This window comes from Neoarius graeffei, chromosome 4 (genome assembly GCF_027579695.1).
Source record: "Neoarius graeffei isolate fNeoGra1 chromosome 4, fNeoGra1.pri, whole genome shotgun sequence".
Taxonomy (NCBI): domain Eukaryota; kingdom Metazoa; phylum Chordata; class Actinopteri; order Siluriformes; family Ariidae; genus Neoarius; species Neoarius graeffei.
In genome coordinates this window covers 7603968-7623621 of record NC_083572.1, presented here as the reverse complement: position 1 = coordinate 7623621, position 19654 = coordinate 7603968, and the positions used below count along the sequence as shown (strand labels likewise).

The window sequence follows — 19654 nt, the reverse complement described above, 5'->3', positions numbered from 1 at the left end:
ACATGTGGAATTGGTGAAATTGAAGCTGTTGAACTATAGACCCTTTTCACGTAACGTCACGACAAACGCGGCCGCCATTTTGGACATGTACTACCAGTAGTTTACCACAGCCAACATTGAGGAACGGCAGCAAAGAAAGTTTTTACTTTCAGCAAGACTTCCATCATGCCACTATATTGTTGTGCACCTGGATGTAGTAACCATCAACAAACAAGGCAAGGTTTATCATTTTATCAGATCCCGACGGAGAAGATGGATAGCGGCCATAAACAGGAAAGATTGGCAGCCCTCGGCATACCAACGCTTGTGTAGTGACCACTTTGTTGGAGGTAAGAAGAATAAAATTAGCCAGAAAAGGCATTACATTGCTGTTAACATTCTGTGGCGGCGAGTGTGTAACCAAATAGGTTAAAATAACCCATTGTAACCTCTTTGTTCTTCTGTAGTAGCTATTGTTGACTAGCTAATGTCAACAACATAGTAGCTGGTATGTTACTGTAGCAATGTTTATGTTCAGTCATTTGGATGACTGTTAAAACCTTTCAGTCTCAAGTTTTTCCTTTACTGTATTTACTAGTTTACTGTAATTATGATCCGGCAGCTATTTACACCGGATCCAGTGTAAATAGCTGCCGGAGCCAACGTCCGAGGTTCCGGAGCGCGCTCCAGCTTGCTCCCCCTCAAATTAAGCAGCGCGCTCCGGCTTGCTCCCGGAGTGCTCCGGCCGAGGTTCCAGAGCGCACTCCGGCTTGCTCCCCCTCAAATTAAGCCGCGCGCTCCGGCTTGCTCCCGGAGTGCTCTGGCCAAGGTTCCAGAGTGCGCTCCGGCTTGCTCCCCCTCAAATTAAGCAGCGCGCTCCGGCTTGCTCCCGGAGTGCTCCGGCCGAGGTTCCAGAGCGCGCTCCGGCTTGCTCCCCCTCAAATTAAGCAGCGCGCTCCGGAAGCCGCTCTGGAACCTCGGCCGGAGCACTCCGGGAGCAAGCCGGAGCACGCTGCTTAATTTGAGGGGGAGCAAGCCGGAGCGCACTGCTTAATTTGAGGGGGAGCAAGCCGGAGCGCACTCTGGAACCTCGGCCAGAGCACTCCGGGAGCAAGCCGGAGCGCGCTGCTTAATTTGAGGGGGAGCAAGCCGGAGCGCGCTGCTTAATTTGAGGGGGAGCAAGCCGGAGCGCGCTGCTTAATTTGAGGGGGAGCAAGCCGGAGCGCGCTGATTAATTTGAGGGGGAGCAAGCCGGAGCGCGCTGCTTAATTTGAGGGGGAGCAAGCCGGAGCGCGCTGCTTAATTTGAGGGGGAGCAAGCCGGAGCGCGCTGCTTAATTTGAGGGGGAGCAAGCCGGAGCGCGCTGCTTAATTTGAGGGGGAGCAAGCCGGAGCGCGCTGCTTAATTTGAGGGGGAGCAAGCCGGAGCGCGCTGCTTAATTTGAGGGGGAGCAAGCCGGAGCACGCTGCTTAATTTGAGGGGGAGCAAGCCGGAGCGTACGTCAGTGAACAATCCTGGTGGAAGCAGGTAAATGTCGTTCTCTAAGCCTGCTAACCTCAATTTTTGCAAATACCTCTCCCTCTGCTCGCCCTGTAAATGCCCTACATCACTGGATAGTGAAGGTGTTTTCTGCATCTCGCTCCTTTTTCTCTTATGTTTTTCGTTTGTCGCCTTCCTCGCATTCAAACCGATTCGAGCCGAAGTCCACTACATGTCCAAAATGGTGGTCACGTTTACGAAGGTCACGTGACTGAAAAGGGTCTATAGATTACCAGGTAGACTATCTTGTTCACATTTATTAGGGCCCGAGCCCTATGGGCGAAGGCCCTATTGTTCTTGTAAGAGTTCACTATTATTATTCTTCCGTCTTCTTCTTCTTCTTTATTTTTCTCCGCTGTTGGGCCATTTTCGGGGCGCTTGCCATGGGCGAAAACGCACGAAATTTGGCACCAGTTCCGAGAATTGCCACCGCTACTCAGAACCAGAAGCCCAAACTTGGCCGGGGCTCCGGGCCTCTATAGCGCCCCCTAAGTCGTTGTGATTTTGGCCTCCCGCATTAAGGTGCCTGCGTGCCATGTAGTTTGTAGTAGTGGCATGCCATTTGGTACACATATGTATCTCACTAAGCCGGACAAAAATGTAATGCCAATGCATTAGCCACGCCCAACAGGAAGTGAGGTAATTTCACTTTTGTGCGAAATGCATGGCCACGAAGACGGCGCAACTCCTCCTAGACCGTTCATAGGAATGTCACCAAAATTGATACACATCATCTACAGACATGGCTGACAAAAGTTACTAAATACGTTTCACGTAGGATAAACCGTTCAGAAGTTATACGTCAATCAATTTTCGATGCAAAATTTTACATGCTTAAAAATTCATAACAAATCTTCTGATTGCTCAAAACTGCTCATACTTCACACGCAAATCACTCATTGGGCTTCTGACATGTTACCCAATTTCTGTGATATTTCGCCACTGGGGGCGCTATTTTTGGGCAAAATTTCCAATCTTTCCTCAAATTTGGTCAAACTTCACGGCCACCCTCTTACTACCTCCCATGTCATGTATACCACATTTTGGGAATTTTCGTCCATGGGGGGCGCTGTTTTTGGCCGACGCAATTGCTCCAAAACTGGTTTTTGGTAAATTATTCCATAATGCTTTTCCTTCACACCACTGCCTTGTGATAGTACGTTGCTGTTGTAGACACTTATTTTTCCAACTCATAATCGCTCATGTACAGCATAGCGCCACCTACTGACATGGGAAAAACCAAAAAATTTATTCTTCAAAAATCTATATCTCATCTTCTATTTACTCAATTGTCATCAAACTTCATACGCAAACTCTTCATAGCTCACCTGACATCTACACCAAATTTTGTGCACTTCTGCCCCTGGGGGTGCTGGTTATGGCAAAAATGCTATTGCAGCTTCTGATCTGTCAAACTTGCCAAGCAAACTCTTTACAAGACCCTTATTGGGGCGCTTGCCATGGTCGACAACGCACGAAATTTGGCTCCTTTTTCTTAGACTGCCACCGCTACTGAGAACCAGAAGCCCAGATCCAGGCGGGCCTCAGGGCCTCTATAGCGCCCCCTAACTCGTTGTGATTTTGGCCTCCCGCAATAAGGTGCCTGGTTGCCATGTAGTTTGTAGTAGTGGCATGCCATTTGGTACGCATATGTATCTCACTAAGCCGGACAACAATGTAATGCCAATGCATTAGCCACGCCCAGCAGGAAGTGAGGTAATTTCACTTTTGTGCGAGATGCATGGCCACGAACACGGCGCAACTCCTCCTAGACCGTTCATAGGAATGTCACCAAAATTGATACACATCATCTACAGACATGGCTGACAAAAGTTTCTAAATACGTTTCACGTAGCATTAACCGTTCAGAAGTTATACGTCAATCAATTTTCACTGCAAAATTTTACATGCTTAAAAATTCATAACAAATCTTCTAATTGCTCAAAACTGCTCATACTTCACACGCAAATCACTCATTGGGCTTCTGACATGTTACCCAATTTCTGTGATATTTCGCCACTGGGGGCGCTATTTTTGGGCAAAAAATCCAATCTTTCCTCAAATTTGGTCAAACTTCACGGCCACCCTCTTACTACCTCCCATGTCATGTATACCACATTTTGGGAATTTTCGTCCATGGGGGGCGCTGTTTTTGGCTGACGCATTTGCTCCAACATGGGTTTTTGGTAAATAATTCCATAATGCTTTTCCTTCACACCACTACCTTGTGGTTATGTCTCTTGCCGAAGAAGCTGTGGAAGGTATTTCGCGGGGACGCATGCCCCCGCCCCCCTTGGCCGCTGGCGCGAGGGCCCGTCGAGGCCGCTTGCGGCTTTAATTAGGGCCCGAGCCCTATGGGCGAAGGCCCTATTGTTCTTGTAAGAGTTCACTATTATTAGGGCCCGAGCCCTATAGGGCGAAGGCCCTATTGTTCTTGTAAGAGTTCACTATTATTATTCTTCCGTCTTCTTCTTTATTTTTCTCCGCTGTTGGGCCATTTTCGGGGCGCTTGCCATGGGCGAAAACGCGCGAAATTTGGCGCCACTTCCGAGAATTGCCACCGCTACTCAGAACCAAAAGCCCACACTTGGCCGGGGCTCAGGGCCTCTATAGCGCCCCCTAAGTCGTTGTGATTTTGGCATCCCGCATTAAGGTGCCTGGTTGCCATATAGTTTGTAGTAGTGGCATGCCATTTGGTGTGCATATGTATCTCACTAAGCCGGACAAAAATGTAATGCCAATGCATTAGCCACGCCCAACAGGAAGTGAGGTAATTTCACTTTTGTGTGAAATGCATGGCCACGAAGACGGCGCAACTCCTCCTAGACCGTTCATAGGAATGTCACCAAAATTGATACACATCATCTACAGACATGGCTGACAAAAGTTACTAAATACGTTTCACGTACGATAAACCGTTCAGAAGTTATACGTCAATCAATTTAAACTTCAAAATTTTACATGCTAAAAAATTCATAACAAATCTTCTAATTGCTCAACACTGCTCATACTTCACACGCTAATCACTCATTGGGCTTCTGACATGTTACCCAATTTCTGTGATATTTCGCCACTGGGGGCGCTATTTTTGGGCAAAAAATCCAATCTTTCCTCAAACTTAGTCAAACTTCACGGCCACCCTCTTTCTACCTCCCATGTCATGTATACCACATTTTGGGAATTTTCGTCCATGGGGGGCGCTGTTTTTGGCCAACGCAATTGCTCCGAAACAGGTTTTTGGTAAATAATTCCATAATGCTACTCCTTCACACCACTACCTTCTGACAGTACGTTGCTGTTGTAGACACTTATTTTTCCAACTCATAATCGCTCATGTGCAGCATAGCGCCACCTACTGACATGGGAGAAACCAAAAAATTTATTCTTCAAAAATCAATATCTCATCTTCTATTTTCTCAATCTTGATCAAACTTGATACGCACACTCTTAACAGGTCACCTGACATATGTGCCAAATTTTGTGAACTTTTGCCACTGGGGGCGCTGTTTTCAGGCAACAATTTATATCTCGGATTCTGATTGGTCAAACTTGATCAAACTTTTCAAAACAACTCTTCATAGGTCCCTTGACATGTGTACCAAATTTGGTGAACTTTCACCACTGGGGGCGCTCATTGCGCTGTAGCAGTTGCAGGAGAGGTGTTTACAATCATGAGGCACCAGGAGTATGTTGTTTTGGTTGCCTTAAACACACATGACTTGTGGACCACTGGGGGCGCTCATTGCGCTGTAGCAGTTGCAGGAGAGGTGTTTACAATCATGAGGCACCAGGAGTATGTTGTTTTGGTTGCCTTAAACACACATGACTTGTGGGGAATGGGTAGGCAGTCGGGAGCAAGTGTTGTAGCGTTACATACAGACTAATAGATGTCTAACAGAAGACAATCCTATGTAGCTTTAGCTTGGTGACTGATGAGGTAAATACATTAATTTGGTTGGGAAGCCATGGCATAAAATGTTCTGTCCATGACAACATCTCAGCGCACCGTGTACTCTGTGTCCAATTCTGTGCTTTGTCGCCATTGTGGGAGTAATGTCTCTTGCCGAAGAAGCTGTGGAAGGTTTTTCGCGGGGACGCATGCCCCCGCCCCCCTTGGCCGCTGGCGCGAGGGCCCGTCGAGGCCGCTTGCGGCTTTAATTATTCTTCCGTCTTCTTCTTCTTCTTCTTCCGTCTTCTTCTTCTTCTTTATTTTTCTCCGCTGTTGGGCCATTTTCGGGGCGCTTGCCATGGGCGAAAACGCACGAAATTTGGCACCAGTTCCGAGAATTGCCACCGCTACTCAGAACCAGAAGCCCAAACTTGGCCGGGGCTCAGGGCCTCCATAGCGCCCCCTAAGTCGTTGTGATTTTGGCCTCCCGCATTAAGGTGCCTGGTTGCCATATAGTTTGTAGTAGTGGCATGCAATTTGGTACGCATATGTATCTCACTAAGCCGGACAAAAATGTAATGCCAATGCATTAGCCACGCCCAACAGGAAGTGAGGTAATTTCACTTTTGTGCGAAATGCATGGCCACGAAGACGGCGCAACTCCTCCTAGACCGTTCATAGGAATGTCACCAAAATTGATACACATCATCTACAGACATGGCTGACAAAAGTTACTAAATACGTTTCACGTAGGATAAACCGTTCAGAAGTTATACGTCAATCAATTTTCGATGCAAAATTTTACATGCTTAAAAATTCATAACAAATCTTCTGATTGCTCAAAACTGCTCATACTTCACACGCAAATCACTCATTGGGCTTCTGACATGTTACCCAATTTCTGTGATATTTCGCCACTGGGGGCGCTATTTTTTGGCAAAAATTCCAATCTTTCCTCAATTTTGGTCAAACTTCACGGCCACCCTCTTACTACCTCCCATGTCATGTATACCACGTTTTGGAAATTTTCGTCCATGGGGGGCGCTGTTTTTGGTACATAATTCCATAATGCTTTTCCTTCACACCACTTCCTTGTGATAGTACGTTGCTGTTGTAGACACTTATTTTTCCAACTCATAATCGCTCATGTACAGCATAGCGCCACCTACTGACATGGGAAAAACCAAAAAATTTATTCTTCAAAAATCTATATCTCATCATCTATTTACTCAATTGTCATCAAACTTCATACGCAAACTCTTCATAGCTCACCTGACGTCTTCGCCAAATTTTGTGCACTTTCGCCCCTGGGGGTGCTGGTTATGGCAAAAATTATATTGCAGCTTCTGATTTGTCAAACTTGCCAAGCAAACTCTTTACAAGACCCTTATTGGGGCGCTTGCCATGGTCGACAACGCACGAAATTTGGCTCCTTTTTCTTAGACTGCCACCGCTACTGAGAACCAGAAGCCCAGATCCAGGCGGGCCTCAGGGCCTCTATAGCGCCCCCTAACTCGTTGTGATTTTGGCCTCCCGCATTAAGGTGCCTGGTTGCCATGTAGTTTGTAGTAGTGGCATGCCATTTGGTACGCATATGTATCTCACTAAGCCGGACAAAAATGTAATGCCAATGCATTAGCCACGCCCAACAGGAAGTGAGGTAATTTCACTTTTGTGCGAAATGCATGGCCACGAAGACGGCGCAACTCCTCCTAGACCGTTCATAGGAATGTCACCAAAATTGATACACATCATCTACAGACATGGCTGACAAAAGTTACTAAATAGGTTTCACGTAGCATAAACCGTTCAGAAGTTATACGTCAATCATTTTTCAATGCAACATTTTACATGCTTAAAAATTCATAACAAATCTTCTACTTGCTCAAGACTGCTCATACTTCACACGCAAATCACTCATTGGGCTTCTGACATGTTACCCACTTTCTGTGATATTTCGCCACTGGGGGCGCTATTTTTGGGCAAAAATTCCAGTCTTTCCTCAAATTTGGTCAAACTTCACGGCCACCCTCTTCCTACCTCCCATGTCATGTCTACCACATTTTGGGAATTTTCGTCCATGGGGGGCGCTGTTTTTGGCCGACGCAATTGCTCCAAAACGGGTTTTTGGTAAATGATTCCATTATGCTTTTCCTTCACACCACCACCTTGTGAAAGTACGTTGCTGTTGTAGACACTTATTTTTCCAACTCATGATCGCTCATGTACAGCATAGCGCCACCTACTAACATGGGAAAAACCAAAAAATTTATTCTTCAAAAATCAATATCTCATCTTCTATTTACTCAATTGTCATCAAACTTCATACGCAAACTCTTCATAGCTCACCTGAAATATATGCCAAATTTTGTGCACTTTCGCCCCTGGGGGTGCTGGTTATGGCAAAAATGCTATTGCAGCTTCTGATTTGTCAAACTTGGCAGGCTAACTCTTTACAAGACCCTTATTGGGGCGCTTGCCATGGTCGACAACGCACGAAATTTGGCTCCTTTTTCTTAGACTGCCACCGCTACTGAGAACCAGAAGCCCAGATCCAGGCGGGCCTCAGGGCCTCTATAGCGCCCCCTAACTCGTTGTGATTTTGGCCTCCCGCATTAAGGTGCCTGGTTGCCATGTAGTTTGTAGTAGTGGCATGCCATTTGGTACGCATATGTATCTCACTAAGCCGGACAAAAATGTAATGCCAATGCATTAGCCACGCCCAACAGGAAGTGAGGTAATTTCACTTTTGTGCGAAATGCATGGCCACGAAGACGGCGCAACTCCTCCTAGACCGTTCATAGGAATGTCACCAAAATTGATACACATCATCTACAGACATGGCTGACAAAAGTTACTAAATAGGTTTCACGTAGCATAAACCGTTCAGAAGTTATACGTCAATCATTTTTCAATGCAACATTTTACATGCTTAAAAATTCATAACAAATCTTCTACTTGCTCAAGACTGCTCATACTTCACACGCAAATCACTCATTGGGCTTCTGACATGTTACCCACTTTCTGTGATATTTCGCCACTGGGGGCGCTATTTTTGGGCAAAAATTCCAGTCTTTCCTCAAATTTGGTCAAACTTCACGGCCACCCTCTTCCTACCTCCCATGTCATGTCTACCACATTTTGGGAATTTTCGTCCATGGGGGGCGCTGTTTTTGGCCGACGCAATTGCTCCAAAACGGGTTTTTGGTAAATGATTCCATTATGCTTTTCCTTCACACCACCACCTTGTGAAAGTACGTTGCTGTTGTAGACACTTATTTTTCCAACTCATGATCGCTCATGTACAGCATAGCGCCACCTACTAACATGGGAAAAACCAAAAAATTTATTCTTCAAAAATCAATATCTCATCTTCTATTTACTCAATTGTCATCAAACTTCATACGCAAACTCTTCATAGCTCACCTGAAATATATGCCAAATTTTGTGCACTTTCGCCCCTGGGGGTGCTGGTTATGGCAAAAATGCTATTGCAGCTTCTGATTTGTCAAACTTGGCAGGCTAACTCTTTACAAGACCCTTATTGGGGCGCTTGCCATGGTCGACAACGCACGAAATTTGGCTCCTTTTTCTTAGACTGCCACCGCTACTGAGAACCAGAAGCCCAGATCCAGGCCGGCCTCAGGGCCTCTATAGCGCCCCCAGAGCACCGTTCAGTGCGAGACCCTATTGTTGCCATGTGTCCATTTCTGTGGTTTGTCGCCATTGTGGGAGTAATGTCTCTTGCCGAAGAAGCTGTGGAAGGTATTTCGCGGGGACGCATGCCCCCGCCCCCCTTGGCCGCTGGCGCGAGGGCCCGTCGAGGCCGCTTGCGGCTTTAATTATTTATGTAGTTTTAACTTATTGTTTATAATGTTCATTGTTATCATGAATATGTAATGAAAGAGAGGCCAAAAGAGCAAGGAAAAGCCGTATAGAAAGTCAGAAAGAAAAGAGTAGGCTTTCTAAGCTGAAGAAACTGCTAACAAAGAAAAGGAAATAAATATAAATATTGACTTGTAAATAGTTGTATATAGTTTTTGACTAGAATCTGTCTAACATGAACAAGAAAGACATTTTGGTATTGAATCAGTTCAAAAACAAGAACATTAGTGACTATTATTTAATGGTCAGTCTAGAATTTCCCCCCTGGAAAAGACATTATGGGACCCAATGAATTGACACAAGAATATGAGTGAAATTACAATATGAGGTATGTTATTGATATATTTTCATTCTTCAAGTGAACCCTTATCAGTTAAAAGGTAAATCAGTTCATGTTGTATTATTTCAACATAACAGTTCAAATTAAATGGCATGGTTGAGATTTGCTTTCAGGAGATGCTTTAAATCTATCAGTATACCCAAAATCTGTTCAGCTTCTGGGGCCCCCAGACCCCCTGCTAAAATTGTTTCCTCGGATTTTGTCGTTTCTATTTCACAGTCCTGATTATAAACGTGGCCATAATTTTTATTACTATTATTATTATTATTATTCATAATTTCAAATTATGAATAATAACGTGTAAATACGCTCCTGTAATTGTGTGTTGTGACTGACACGTGATCTGCACTACTACCAGCTTCCTTCTTGTCATCTTCCACATTTTGTGCTCTCTGCTCCTGATCTCTCCGTTCTTCCTCTCTTCTCCCTCGCTCTCTGGCCTGTTCTGTAGCAGGTACTGCCTCCACACCCCCGAACCCCCCCAAGCCCCCTCCCAGTGTGTCTATCCTGGCTCCCCCAGTGCCTCCCCCTCCTCCTACCCCTGAACCCACACCACCTCCTCCTCCTCCTCCTCCTCCTCCTGCCCCTCCTGCTCCCCCTGAGATCCCCCCTCCCCCACAACTGCCCCCCACCACCGGCACCGTGAGCACGCAAGGTGAGTCGTCCCTTCTACCTGAATCACTGTGTTCCTGTGCCACATCCTCATTCAGAAAAAGTGTATGGACTCTCCTTCCATTTTATATTGTTCATGTCCAAGGCTTGACTGGTGTCGGATTTAATTTCCTTTCTGCCCTTTTTTTTTTTGTGTGTCTCATGTCACTTGTACTTGTATTGATCATCTTTGTTTCCTGTTCCGGAGTGTCCGATAGATCAGCTGAGAGTGAGTGATTGTCACATTGCCCCTCCCTCCATGGATTGTTGGTGTTTTGTGTTCAAGCAGAGTGGGTTTAAATGAACAGTCTGGCCTTTTCCTTTTCCGTTTATCCCAAACATATTCAATCACCCAACACTTGTCAGACATCTAAAGTTTGCTTTCTTTAATTTTGCACTCAAGCTGAGAGGATGATGCATAGATGGATATGTAGGTAGATACATCCATCTATATACAGTATTTATGCATGAAGGTTTACAGATTAAAGTGCATATCCTGGACCAAATTCGTTTGGTTTTTTTATATGAAAGTATGTCCCTTTACACACTCATCCAGAAGGGTAATTCTGCACAAGGCCATCTGTCTACAGCAGAAAAAAATAAAATAACAAAACGCCTCTGGAAAAATCCCGAGGGAGTCTGGAGCCAGATTCGTGACGTCACCTGCGGAAGCTCCAGCAGGCTGCGAGAGCTTGCACGGTTTCAGTGCACAGCCTGTGTAGACCAAGTTTAGCAGCTAGCGATTTTGCATTGAAATATGGAATTGTCACCGGAGTGCAATGTGGGAAACGATGAGTACTAATCCTATCAAGATTGGTGTTGCTACACCCTCCTACGATACGTCTGTTAACCGTTTTAATAATTACGCGATAACGTTGAAGAAATTTGCAGAAAACCACCAAGTCGTTTTCTCATAAACAAACCAGCGCTGATGTAGGATTCAGAGGGAGGCGTCCCGCACGCGACGTCACGGAAATCAATGTTTCCTGGGAAATCCAAACGCCAAGTTTTTTCATAGGCGGACCAATTCGCCTCAAATGGCTTGATTTCAACTGAATTTTTCTGGTATTGCGCAAAATGCAGAACGTGACAGATATTTGACTAAAGTTTAATATAAAATAGGAGAGTTGCATTGATCTCGCTCCTGAATTTACCCGTGATATGCACTTTAAGGATGTCACATGACTTGTTAGCCACATTCGCCTTTAGTGCAAAATGAAAGCTCTAAAAGTCCAACACCATGTTTGTGTAGTCATGCCTAAACTCATTATTTGGTGCACTTGATTCTGAGAGTTCTTCTATTCTGTCTTCTAGGTAACGGGCCTCAGTTCTACAGCATGAACCGACCGATGGCCCGGCAAACCACACCCTCGGTTGGCGGGTCTCTGCCGTATCGCCGGCCGTCTTCAGTCACCAGTCAGCCGAGCAACGTACCTCAGAATACACACACAAACCTGAACCAGACCCAGCTTAACGGCGGACCACACTACAACCAGAACCAAGGTGGGCTTCCCCCCCCTCCCCCTGCCTCCTAATGGAAGTGCCACTCAACTCAAAATAAGCCTTCATCTGAAAATTTTTTTTTTTTTCCTGGTTTTGTCCACACCAACCCTCCACCACACTTCTCTAACACAATTACCTCATTTCTGGTAGCCCCCATGGCTCCGCCTCCTCCCTCCATATTACAGATCACACCCCAGCTGCCTCTGATGGGCTTTGTGGCTCGGGTTCAGGAGACCAGTAAGTGTGCAGTTTAGACTGTGTGTGTTTGTGCATGCAGTGTTTCCTCGACGTGTGTTCTCTGCTTGCTGCTTCTAGCATTCGAAGCGTTCAATCAAAGAACAGTCCGTTGTGTAGTTGGATTGGGTGGAGTAGTAGGTGTGCTGGATGGTGCATGGCTTTGACTACCTTCTGGTCCCATGTGTGCATGTTTTTTTTTAAATGTATAGTTTTGCCTGCTCTAAGTTTTATTCGCACCACTCTATGTCGTCTCTAATCACTTTTGTCTTTTCCACTCTTTTTAGTCTCGGACGCACCTCCTCCTCCTCCGCCCCCTGCGGAAGAGCTGGCGTTTGTGGACTCGGCTCCACCCCCACCTCCACCAGAGGACTATGAGGATGAGGAGGGCGACGAGGACGAAGAGTCGGCGGTGGTGGAGTACAGCGACCCGTATGCCGAGGAGGATCCGCCATGGGCTCCTCGCAACTACCTGGAGAAAGGTTTCGAAACGAAGTCGTTTTTGTTGAGCTCTCACTGGCTTATGATGTATATAAAAAGGTTTATAATAATATTACGGTCAATACAGACCTTTGGGCAGCGTGTTGGATTTTCTGTCAAAGTTCTCTATCACTACGTTCACACTGCAAGGCTTAATGCTCAATTCCGATTTTTTTGTGAAATCCGATTTTTTTTGTGAGGTCGTTCACATTAACAAATCTATGCGACTTGTATGTGATCCTCAGTATGAACGAAAAGCGACCTAAAAGTGTTCCGCATGCGCATTGCAGGATACGACGACGTCATACGCAGTGAGCATGGCCAGTGTTTACGGAAGTAACCTAAAGTTTCCTGTGTATGACAGTAGCCAGCATGGAGTACCTGGCGATGATGCAGTTGTTGTTGCGACGGAGCCAGAACATGCGCAATAGCCTGATGTTAAGGAGGAGGTTGAGAAGGAAGAGGGCAAGGGTTTTGGCTCAGGCGTTCTGCGGGGTAGTGACTGCAACCTCCGTTCAAAGGAACATCAAAGCCATGTTGTTGTAACTTTTTTTGAGAGACCCGCCGCCTACTTCAGCGCAGAATAGTGACGTTTGTGGCTTGTTGATGACGTGCAAGTCGGATGAATGCGACCTGGCGGTTCAGACTGAAGTCGCGTATGAAAAGAGCGGATAGGAATCGGAATTAGGACCACATATCCAAACGGCCTGGGTCGGATTTGAAAAAATCGGATCTGTGTCGTTCATATTGTCAATAAAAGATCGGATACAGGTCACACATGGGCGAAAAAATCGGATTTGAGTCACTTCAGCCTGCAGTGTGAACGTAGTGTTCGATTCACTTGCATGGTGCGCACACTCCAAAAAATATCTTTAATATGGGTGAATTTATCTACCACTTCTTATTAGAAGATTATTACTCATTTAAAGGGGAACAGAGGGCAATATATAGAGTAAATATAACAATAAAACACACATTAATGAACCTTATTCAAGACTTACAAAAGTTTTTTTGTTCTAAGGTTGGAAAGTTATAGTGTTTTGAAAGTAGCTCGAGCAAACTATTTCCGCAGTTTGAACAGCCCGCCATGATATTAATTTTATCCAATCAGAATGCACGTTCATTTTCTCTCATTTTCAGAATGCGACGGAGTTGCTTAGAGGAGCCCATGGCTGTTGATTTTAGGGACAAGTTTGAGGAGTCAGAGAATTTATACCGCTTTGAAACCTGCATCATCTGACCTTTCCTAACGAAGAATTTGAACAAGCCACAGCTCAATAAGCTAATTACCGTATTTTCTGGACTATAAGCCGCTACTTTTTTCCTAGGTTTTGAACCATGCGGCTTATACAAAGGTGCGGCTATTCTGTGGATTTTTCTTCCACCGCTAGGGGCGCTCTAACCGGAAGTAGAATCAAAAATAAGATAGACGAAAAATCAATGCAAAGAAGAATTAGCAGATCTTTAGCAGATAGAACACGCACGACAAATTACTAACTGGTAATTATTTTCAAATCCAGCGAAGATGATTAAAGTGACTTGTGGTTTCAAACACAGGAGAAATGAAGGTAAATAAATACCGGTTATTTTCTCTTGGTTCTGTTCCGTTTTAATCAGCAAAGTTGCTGCCGTGTTAAAAGGCACTGTTCGGAAAGAATCTGTTCAGGTACATACATGTACATTTACAGTACAAAATCGTTCTGTACATGCAGTAAATATCTAATTTTTCAACATAGATATCTGCGGCTTATAGCCCGGTGCGGCTTGTATATCTTTTTTAAAATTTTTTTAAATAGAGCGGATGCGGCTTATATACAGGTGCGCTCTATAGTCCAGAAAATACGGTAAGGTCTGGAACCTTGGTAAAAGTTACCTGAGAACTCAAATGTATCGGGGTGCCCAAACTTTCGCATGCTGTTCCTTTTCTTTTTTTCACTCTCCAGTTGTACAAAACAAAAATCTTGCAGAAAACGCTGAAAAGAAATGTCGTCTTTACCTTTATGCCTTTTGGCGATCAGTTCATCTTCTGCTCGCTTAACTATTCACAGTAACAGACATTTTCAGGAAGGGTGCCCAAACTTTTGCATGCCACTAAAAAGAAAGGGACTCGTGACAGGAAAAACGTTCACATGTAATAAAGTGATGGTTACAATCGACAGTTATGTAAATCAGTTTAAACCCTTCTTCTGTCAGACAACCGGAAAACATCTACAGCAGTAAAATAATAATAAGCTCGGGGTTTAATATTCATGTCCCTCGTGTCATGTTTGCAGACCAAACTAGCTAGTTATCATCACATTCTTTCAAATCCCATCTCTCCAGGGTACCAATAATTTTTGTTGCCCAGTAGTGAGACGATAATAGATCGTTGTAGGTTCTACGGTAATTTCTGCTCGTTCTCCCCCCAGTGGTGGCGATCTATGACTACACGCGCGATAAAGAGGATGAGCTGTCCTTCCAGGAAGGAGCCATCATCTACGTCATCAAGAAGAACGACGACGGCTGGTTCGAGGGCGTCATGAGCGGCACCACGGGGCTCTTCCCCGGAAACTACGTCGAGTCCATCATGCACTACGCTGACTGAGCCACCAGGTGGAGCTGCTCTCATCACACTCTGTGTCTCAGTCTCGACCAAAAACCTCCCTGTTACACTCCCACACGCACATGCGCACGCACAAACCTCACACACTGACCCAGAGGTGACACAGCAGAACATCTGGACGCATGACGAAGACAATACACATCTGTATTTGTGAAGTTTTTCTTTTTCAAACTCTGCTCTATCTCATTAGTGAAGTGTGTGTGTGTGTGTTGGGAGATTGAGATCTGTAAGATTTACTTTAAGGACCATTTGAGTCTTAAACACTAAATATTCCTGCTGCTGGTTTTGCTCGACACTAGGTGAACTCGACTCTACTTCTGCTCCCTCGACTTTTTTTTTTTTTTTTTTTTCCTCCTCCTCCTCCTGCACCGAGAGATTACTGACGGACAGTGAGAAGGACGTCGTTTCTCAACCCCTCCTTTACTGACACTCGTCGTGTCGTGGACATGAACACAGCCAGCACTCGTCATGGAATTAATTTTCTTTTTCATTTAGCAAAGACGAGTGTTTGGTTTCGGGCTGGGCGATTATTCCGAATTTGTACTTTTTTGATATTAACGCTTTCACTGCAGAGTAAACCTGGCTGCACAAATGATAGATATGAGTCTAGAAAAGAGGCGGGGCCTGTTCAGACCATTTCATCTCGCTGCTCTTAAATCATCTGTTTGCTGCTTAAAGGAAAACTCGACTCTGAAATTAAATAAGCGGAAACAAAATGGCTTTTTTTTTTTTCCCCTTCTCTCGCTCGAGCGCCGTTAAACGTCGTGTTAATGACAAATCCAGTGAAGGAGCAGCAGCGCAGTGAGATTATAGTGACGTAGCTGTAAGACAATGGCACATTTATTCGGCTCGGCTAGTTCTCGATGAGTGAGTGTGATGAATCACTAAAGCGCCGCTGCATCGCTGTCGTTGAAAGTGACTCGAGTTAATTATAAAGATTAATACACAAGTTATTCAGGGTGGAGTTTTTCTTTAATCCTCATCGAAATACTGATTATAATTATTAACCCCCACATTGCCCAGCTCTTTTTTTTATTTTTTTTTTAAACCCCTCTCCCTTTTTCCTTCTCACTGCCTTCACTCCACTTTGTCACTTTGCAGCCTTTAGCAGAAGTTTATACCAAAGGATTCCTTCAGATGTGGACAGTGGAGCATAAATGATGGCACCGAATACAACTTTTTTTTTTCCCCCCCTCGTTTCCTTTCTTATCATTGACACTACTTTTTTTTTTTTCATCAGAGGTTTGAATCAGGGCTTTGAACCGGTTCAAGGAACGAAAACTTTTTTTCTATTTCACATGGAACAGAAACGCTTGTTAAAAATAATGGTAACCGGTTAATACCGGTTTTTATTTCGTTCCTCAAAGTTTCCGTAGCCTACAAATAAAAAAAAGTCATTCTTCTCCTGCGCAAGTTTCTATGACCCGCTGGGGTTCACTTCCTGTGTGACGTTCGCTGACTGAATGGAGAGAGCGGGAGGGTGGACTACTATCACGTCTCCACATCTTAAATAAGAGGTAAATATTGCAGTCTATCATTTTTCAAACACGATATCAGTACATTCGTCCACGTTAATGAGAGGCTCGCGAACATTAAATGACGTTAACCTCTGTTAGCCTATCAATGTATAAGGCCTGACTCGCCTTTGGTAACACACTAAACGAATTATCTTTCAGTTTTGGCACTTTGTGTAGATGGGAAGACATGCTGAGAATCCAAATCGCCAACATTTGAAATAATAATTGTTTTGAATTATTTCTTGTCTTATTTAATGAAGGTTGTAATAGAATTAGCCTACATTTGGCTTAAGCTGGATGAGACAGAGATATAATTTTATAGCCATTTGTTAAACAGCTGACCGGGAACGTAATTAACCGTTCCGGGAACGAATTTTTTTTGTTCTAACCGGTTCGGGAACGTCTATTTAATGGTGGAACCCCAAACCGGAAACATTAAAATTCCGTTTGTGTTCGGAACGAACCAATAGGAAAAAAATTCTGGTTCAAAGCCCTGGTTTGAAATACGGATTTTAGTGTGTGTGTGTGTGTGTGCGCTAAAGCTATTGAAATTAAGCTCGTGCCATAAAGAAGTGTTTCTAGAGAGTCGGAGATGTTTATGAAGAAGATTCTTTTACAATTCCCGACATCGTTATTTGTGTTTTGTGGGGAAAAATATATGAAACTCTAATATGATGTTTTGGGGTGTTTTTTTGCATTATTTCAACAAGCTTTGGACTTAAATACAACACTATGTGTATGTGATACTATATTGCTTATTATTATTATAGTTAATTATTTTTAATAATAATAATGTTGGTGTATGTGATTTGAAGTAAGACTAAGTGAAACACCCCTTTCACCTGCAATAACGTTCGCACAGACCGAAGAAAGCACAAGTGCTTGTGTGAATGGGGGGGAAAACAAAACCAGCCCAAACTTCTGAACAGCTTCACAGAGCCATGGTTTGTTCTCCTCGCTGTTGTTTTCTTTTTTTTTTTTTTACACTGAGGTACAATGGTGTGTGTGTGTGTGTGTGTGAGAGAGAGAGAGAGAGAATGAATGTTGTGATCCTGATGTTTATGAACTGTTTGCTCACCTGTGCAATTTTTCTTTTCGATGGAGGGATTGTGACCGACTGTGTGAGAACCGACTCCTGCATGTCGATCATTTGTGACTTTATTTTTATTTTTGCTGATGGAGAATAAACTGGATTGATCTAGTCTGCACAAGTCGCTCTCTGCATCACGTGCTCTGTTCAGTACCTCAGGGTTTCAAATCTCAGTCGGACACATGAATTTTAGATACTTTTATGTGCACGTTTCCACAGCGGTGTATTCGGGCCATCGCGGGTTTAAAAAAAGATGCAGTATTATGGAGTTGGGCGGTGGGAAGACAACTTGGATATTCGGAGACTGTAAAGGCACATTTATCTTCTCCCCTAATATGCCGCTGTATTGTAATTTACACGTATGTAGGTTTATTTTTTTCCACGTGATTTTCACGTTAAACTGCTGTAAAAAAAAAAAGTGAAGTGAGTTTCTTATGAGATTCCCTCCCCTGCGTCGTTAACTTCTTAGATGCTCATATTTTTTGGGATGTTGTGTAATTAATTTTCCCCTCTCTTTATTAGGAACACCTGCTCTTTGACGCCGATCCCTCGACAGCAGCACGATGTATAAAATCATGCAGATAGAAATCAAGAGCTTCAGTTAATGTTCACGCATCAGAACGGGGAAAAATTGTGATCTCCGTGACGTGTGACTTTCTCTCACTGTGGCCTGGGTGTTGGTTTGAGTATTTCAGAACCTGCTGATCTCCTTCCTGCAGGGGTTTTCACAGAACCGTGCGAAAAACAAAACATCAAGTGAGTGAGCGACGGTTCTGTAGGTGGAAACAAGCGCCTTGCTGCTTTGATTTTCTTCTTCCAAGTTCAAACCCATCACTCTTTACAACCATGGTGAGCAGAAAAGCATCTCAGCACGCAACAGCAGATTAGGTTCCACTCCTGCAGCCAAGAACAGGGATCTTAGGATTAACAAGAAGTTTCTATTAAAGGAACAGTCCACCGTACTTCCATAATGAAATATGTTGTTCTCTGAATTGAGACGAGCTGCTCCGTACCTCTCCGAGCTTTGCGCGACCTCCCAGTCAGTCAGACGCGCTGTCACTCCTGTTAGCAATGTAGCTAGGCTCAGCATGGCCAATGGTATTTTTTGGGGCTGTAGTTGGATGCGACCAAACTGTTCCGCGTTTTTCCTGTTTACATAGGTTTATATGACCAGTGACATGAAACAAGTTCAGTTACACAAATTGAAACGTAGCGATTTTCTATGCTATGGAAAGTCCGCACTATAATGACAGGCGTACTAACACCTTCTGCGCGCTTCGACAGCGCATTGATGCCTTCACTCTGAGTTGTACCATTTTTATTTTTTTTTTTTAGACAGGGCGGCCAGACCAGGGCATTCGCCCGCCTGGTTGTGCCCGATGAGGAGCGCTCTCGGCCGGCTTGGGAGGCAGACGGCAGCCCCTCCTGGAAGTGTGGTTTTACCATGGGGCTCGAGTTGTACCATTTTTTTTTTAGACAGGGCGGACGGACCAGGGCATTCGCCCACCTGGCCGTGCCCGAAGACGAGTGAAGGTATCAATGCACTGTCGAAGCGCGCAGAAGGTGTTAGTACGCCTGTCATTATAGTGCGGACTTTCCATAGCATAGAAAATCGCTACGTTTCATGTCACTGGTCATATAAACCTATGCAAACAGGAAAAACGCGGACGAGTTTGGTCGCATCTAACTACAGCCCCAAAAAATACCATTGGCCATACTGAGCCTAGCTACATTGCTAACAGGAGTGACAGCGCGTCTGACTGACTGACTGGGAGGTCGCACAAAGCTCGGAGAGGTACGGAGCAGCTCGTCTCAATTCAGAGAAGAACATATTTCATTATGGAAGTACGGTGGACTGTTCCTTTAAAGTGGCTGTTAAAGAATCAAGTGAAAATTTAAATTGTACACAGACTTAAGATGACTTTTCCTCTCTCATTTGTTTCTC

At 44.5% G+C, this 19654-nt stretch overlaps 1 protein-coding gene across 5 annotated transcripts in view; it reads left to right on the top strand.

Annotated features, from left to right (window-relative positions):
* Positions 1-17823, top strand: part of abi2b (abl-interactor 2b) — a 50651-nt gene extending 32828 nt beyond the window's left edge. For 2 of the 5 annotated variants that reach the window (XM_060918747.1, XM_060918745.1), the window contains 4 exons: positions 11598-11786; positions 11937-12023; positions 12308-12502; positions 14909-17823. In XM_060918747.1, the coding sequence (XP_060774730.1) occupies positions 11598-11786; positions 11937-12023; positions 12308-12502; positions 14909-15084 (647 nt within the window). In that variant the 3' untranslated portion in view covers positions 15085-17823. Of the gene's footprint in view, positions 1-10086; positions 10348-11597; positions 11787-11936; positions 12024-12307; positions 12503-14908 lie in introns of all 5 variants that reach the window. The other 3 variants (XM_060918748.1, XM_060918746.1, XM_060918749.1) reach the window with 2 other exon arrangements.
* Positions 17824-19654: the final 1831 nt, after the last annotated feature.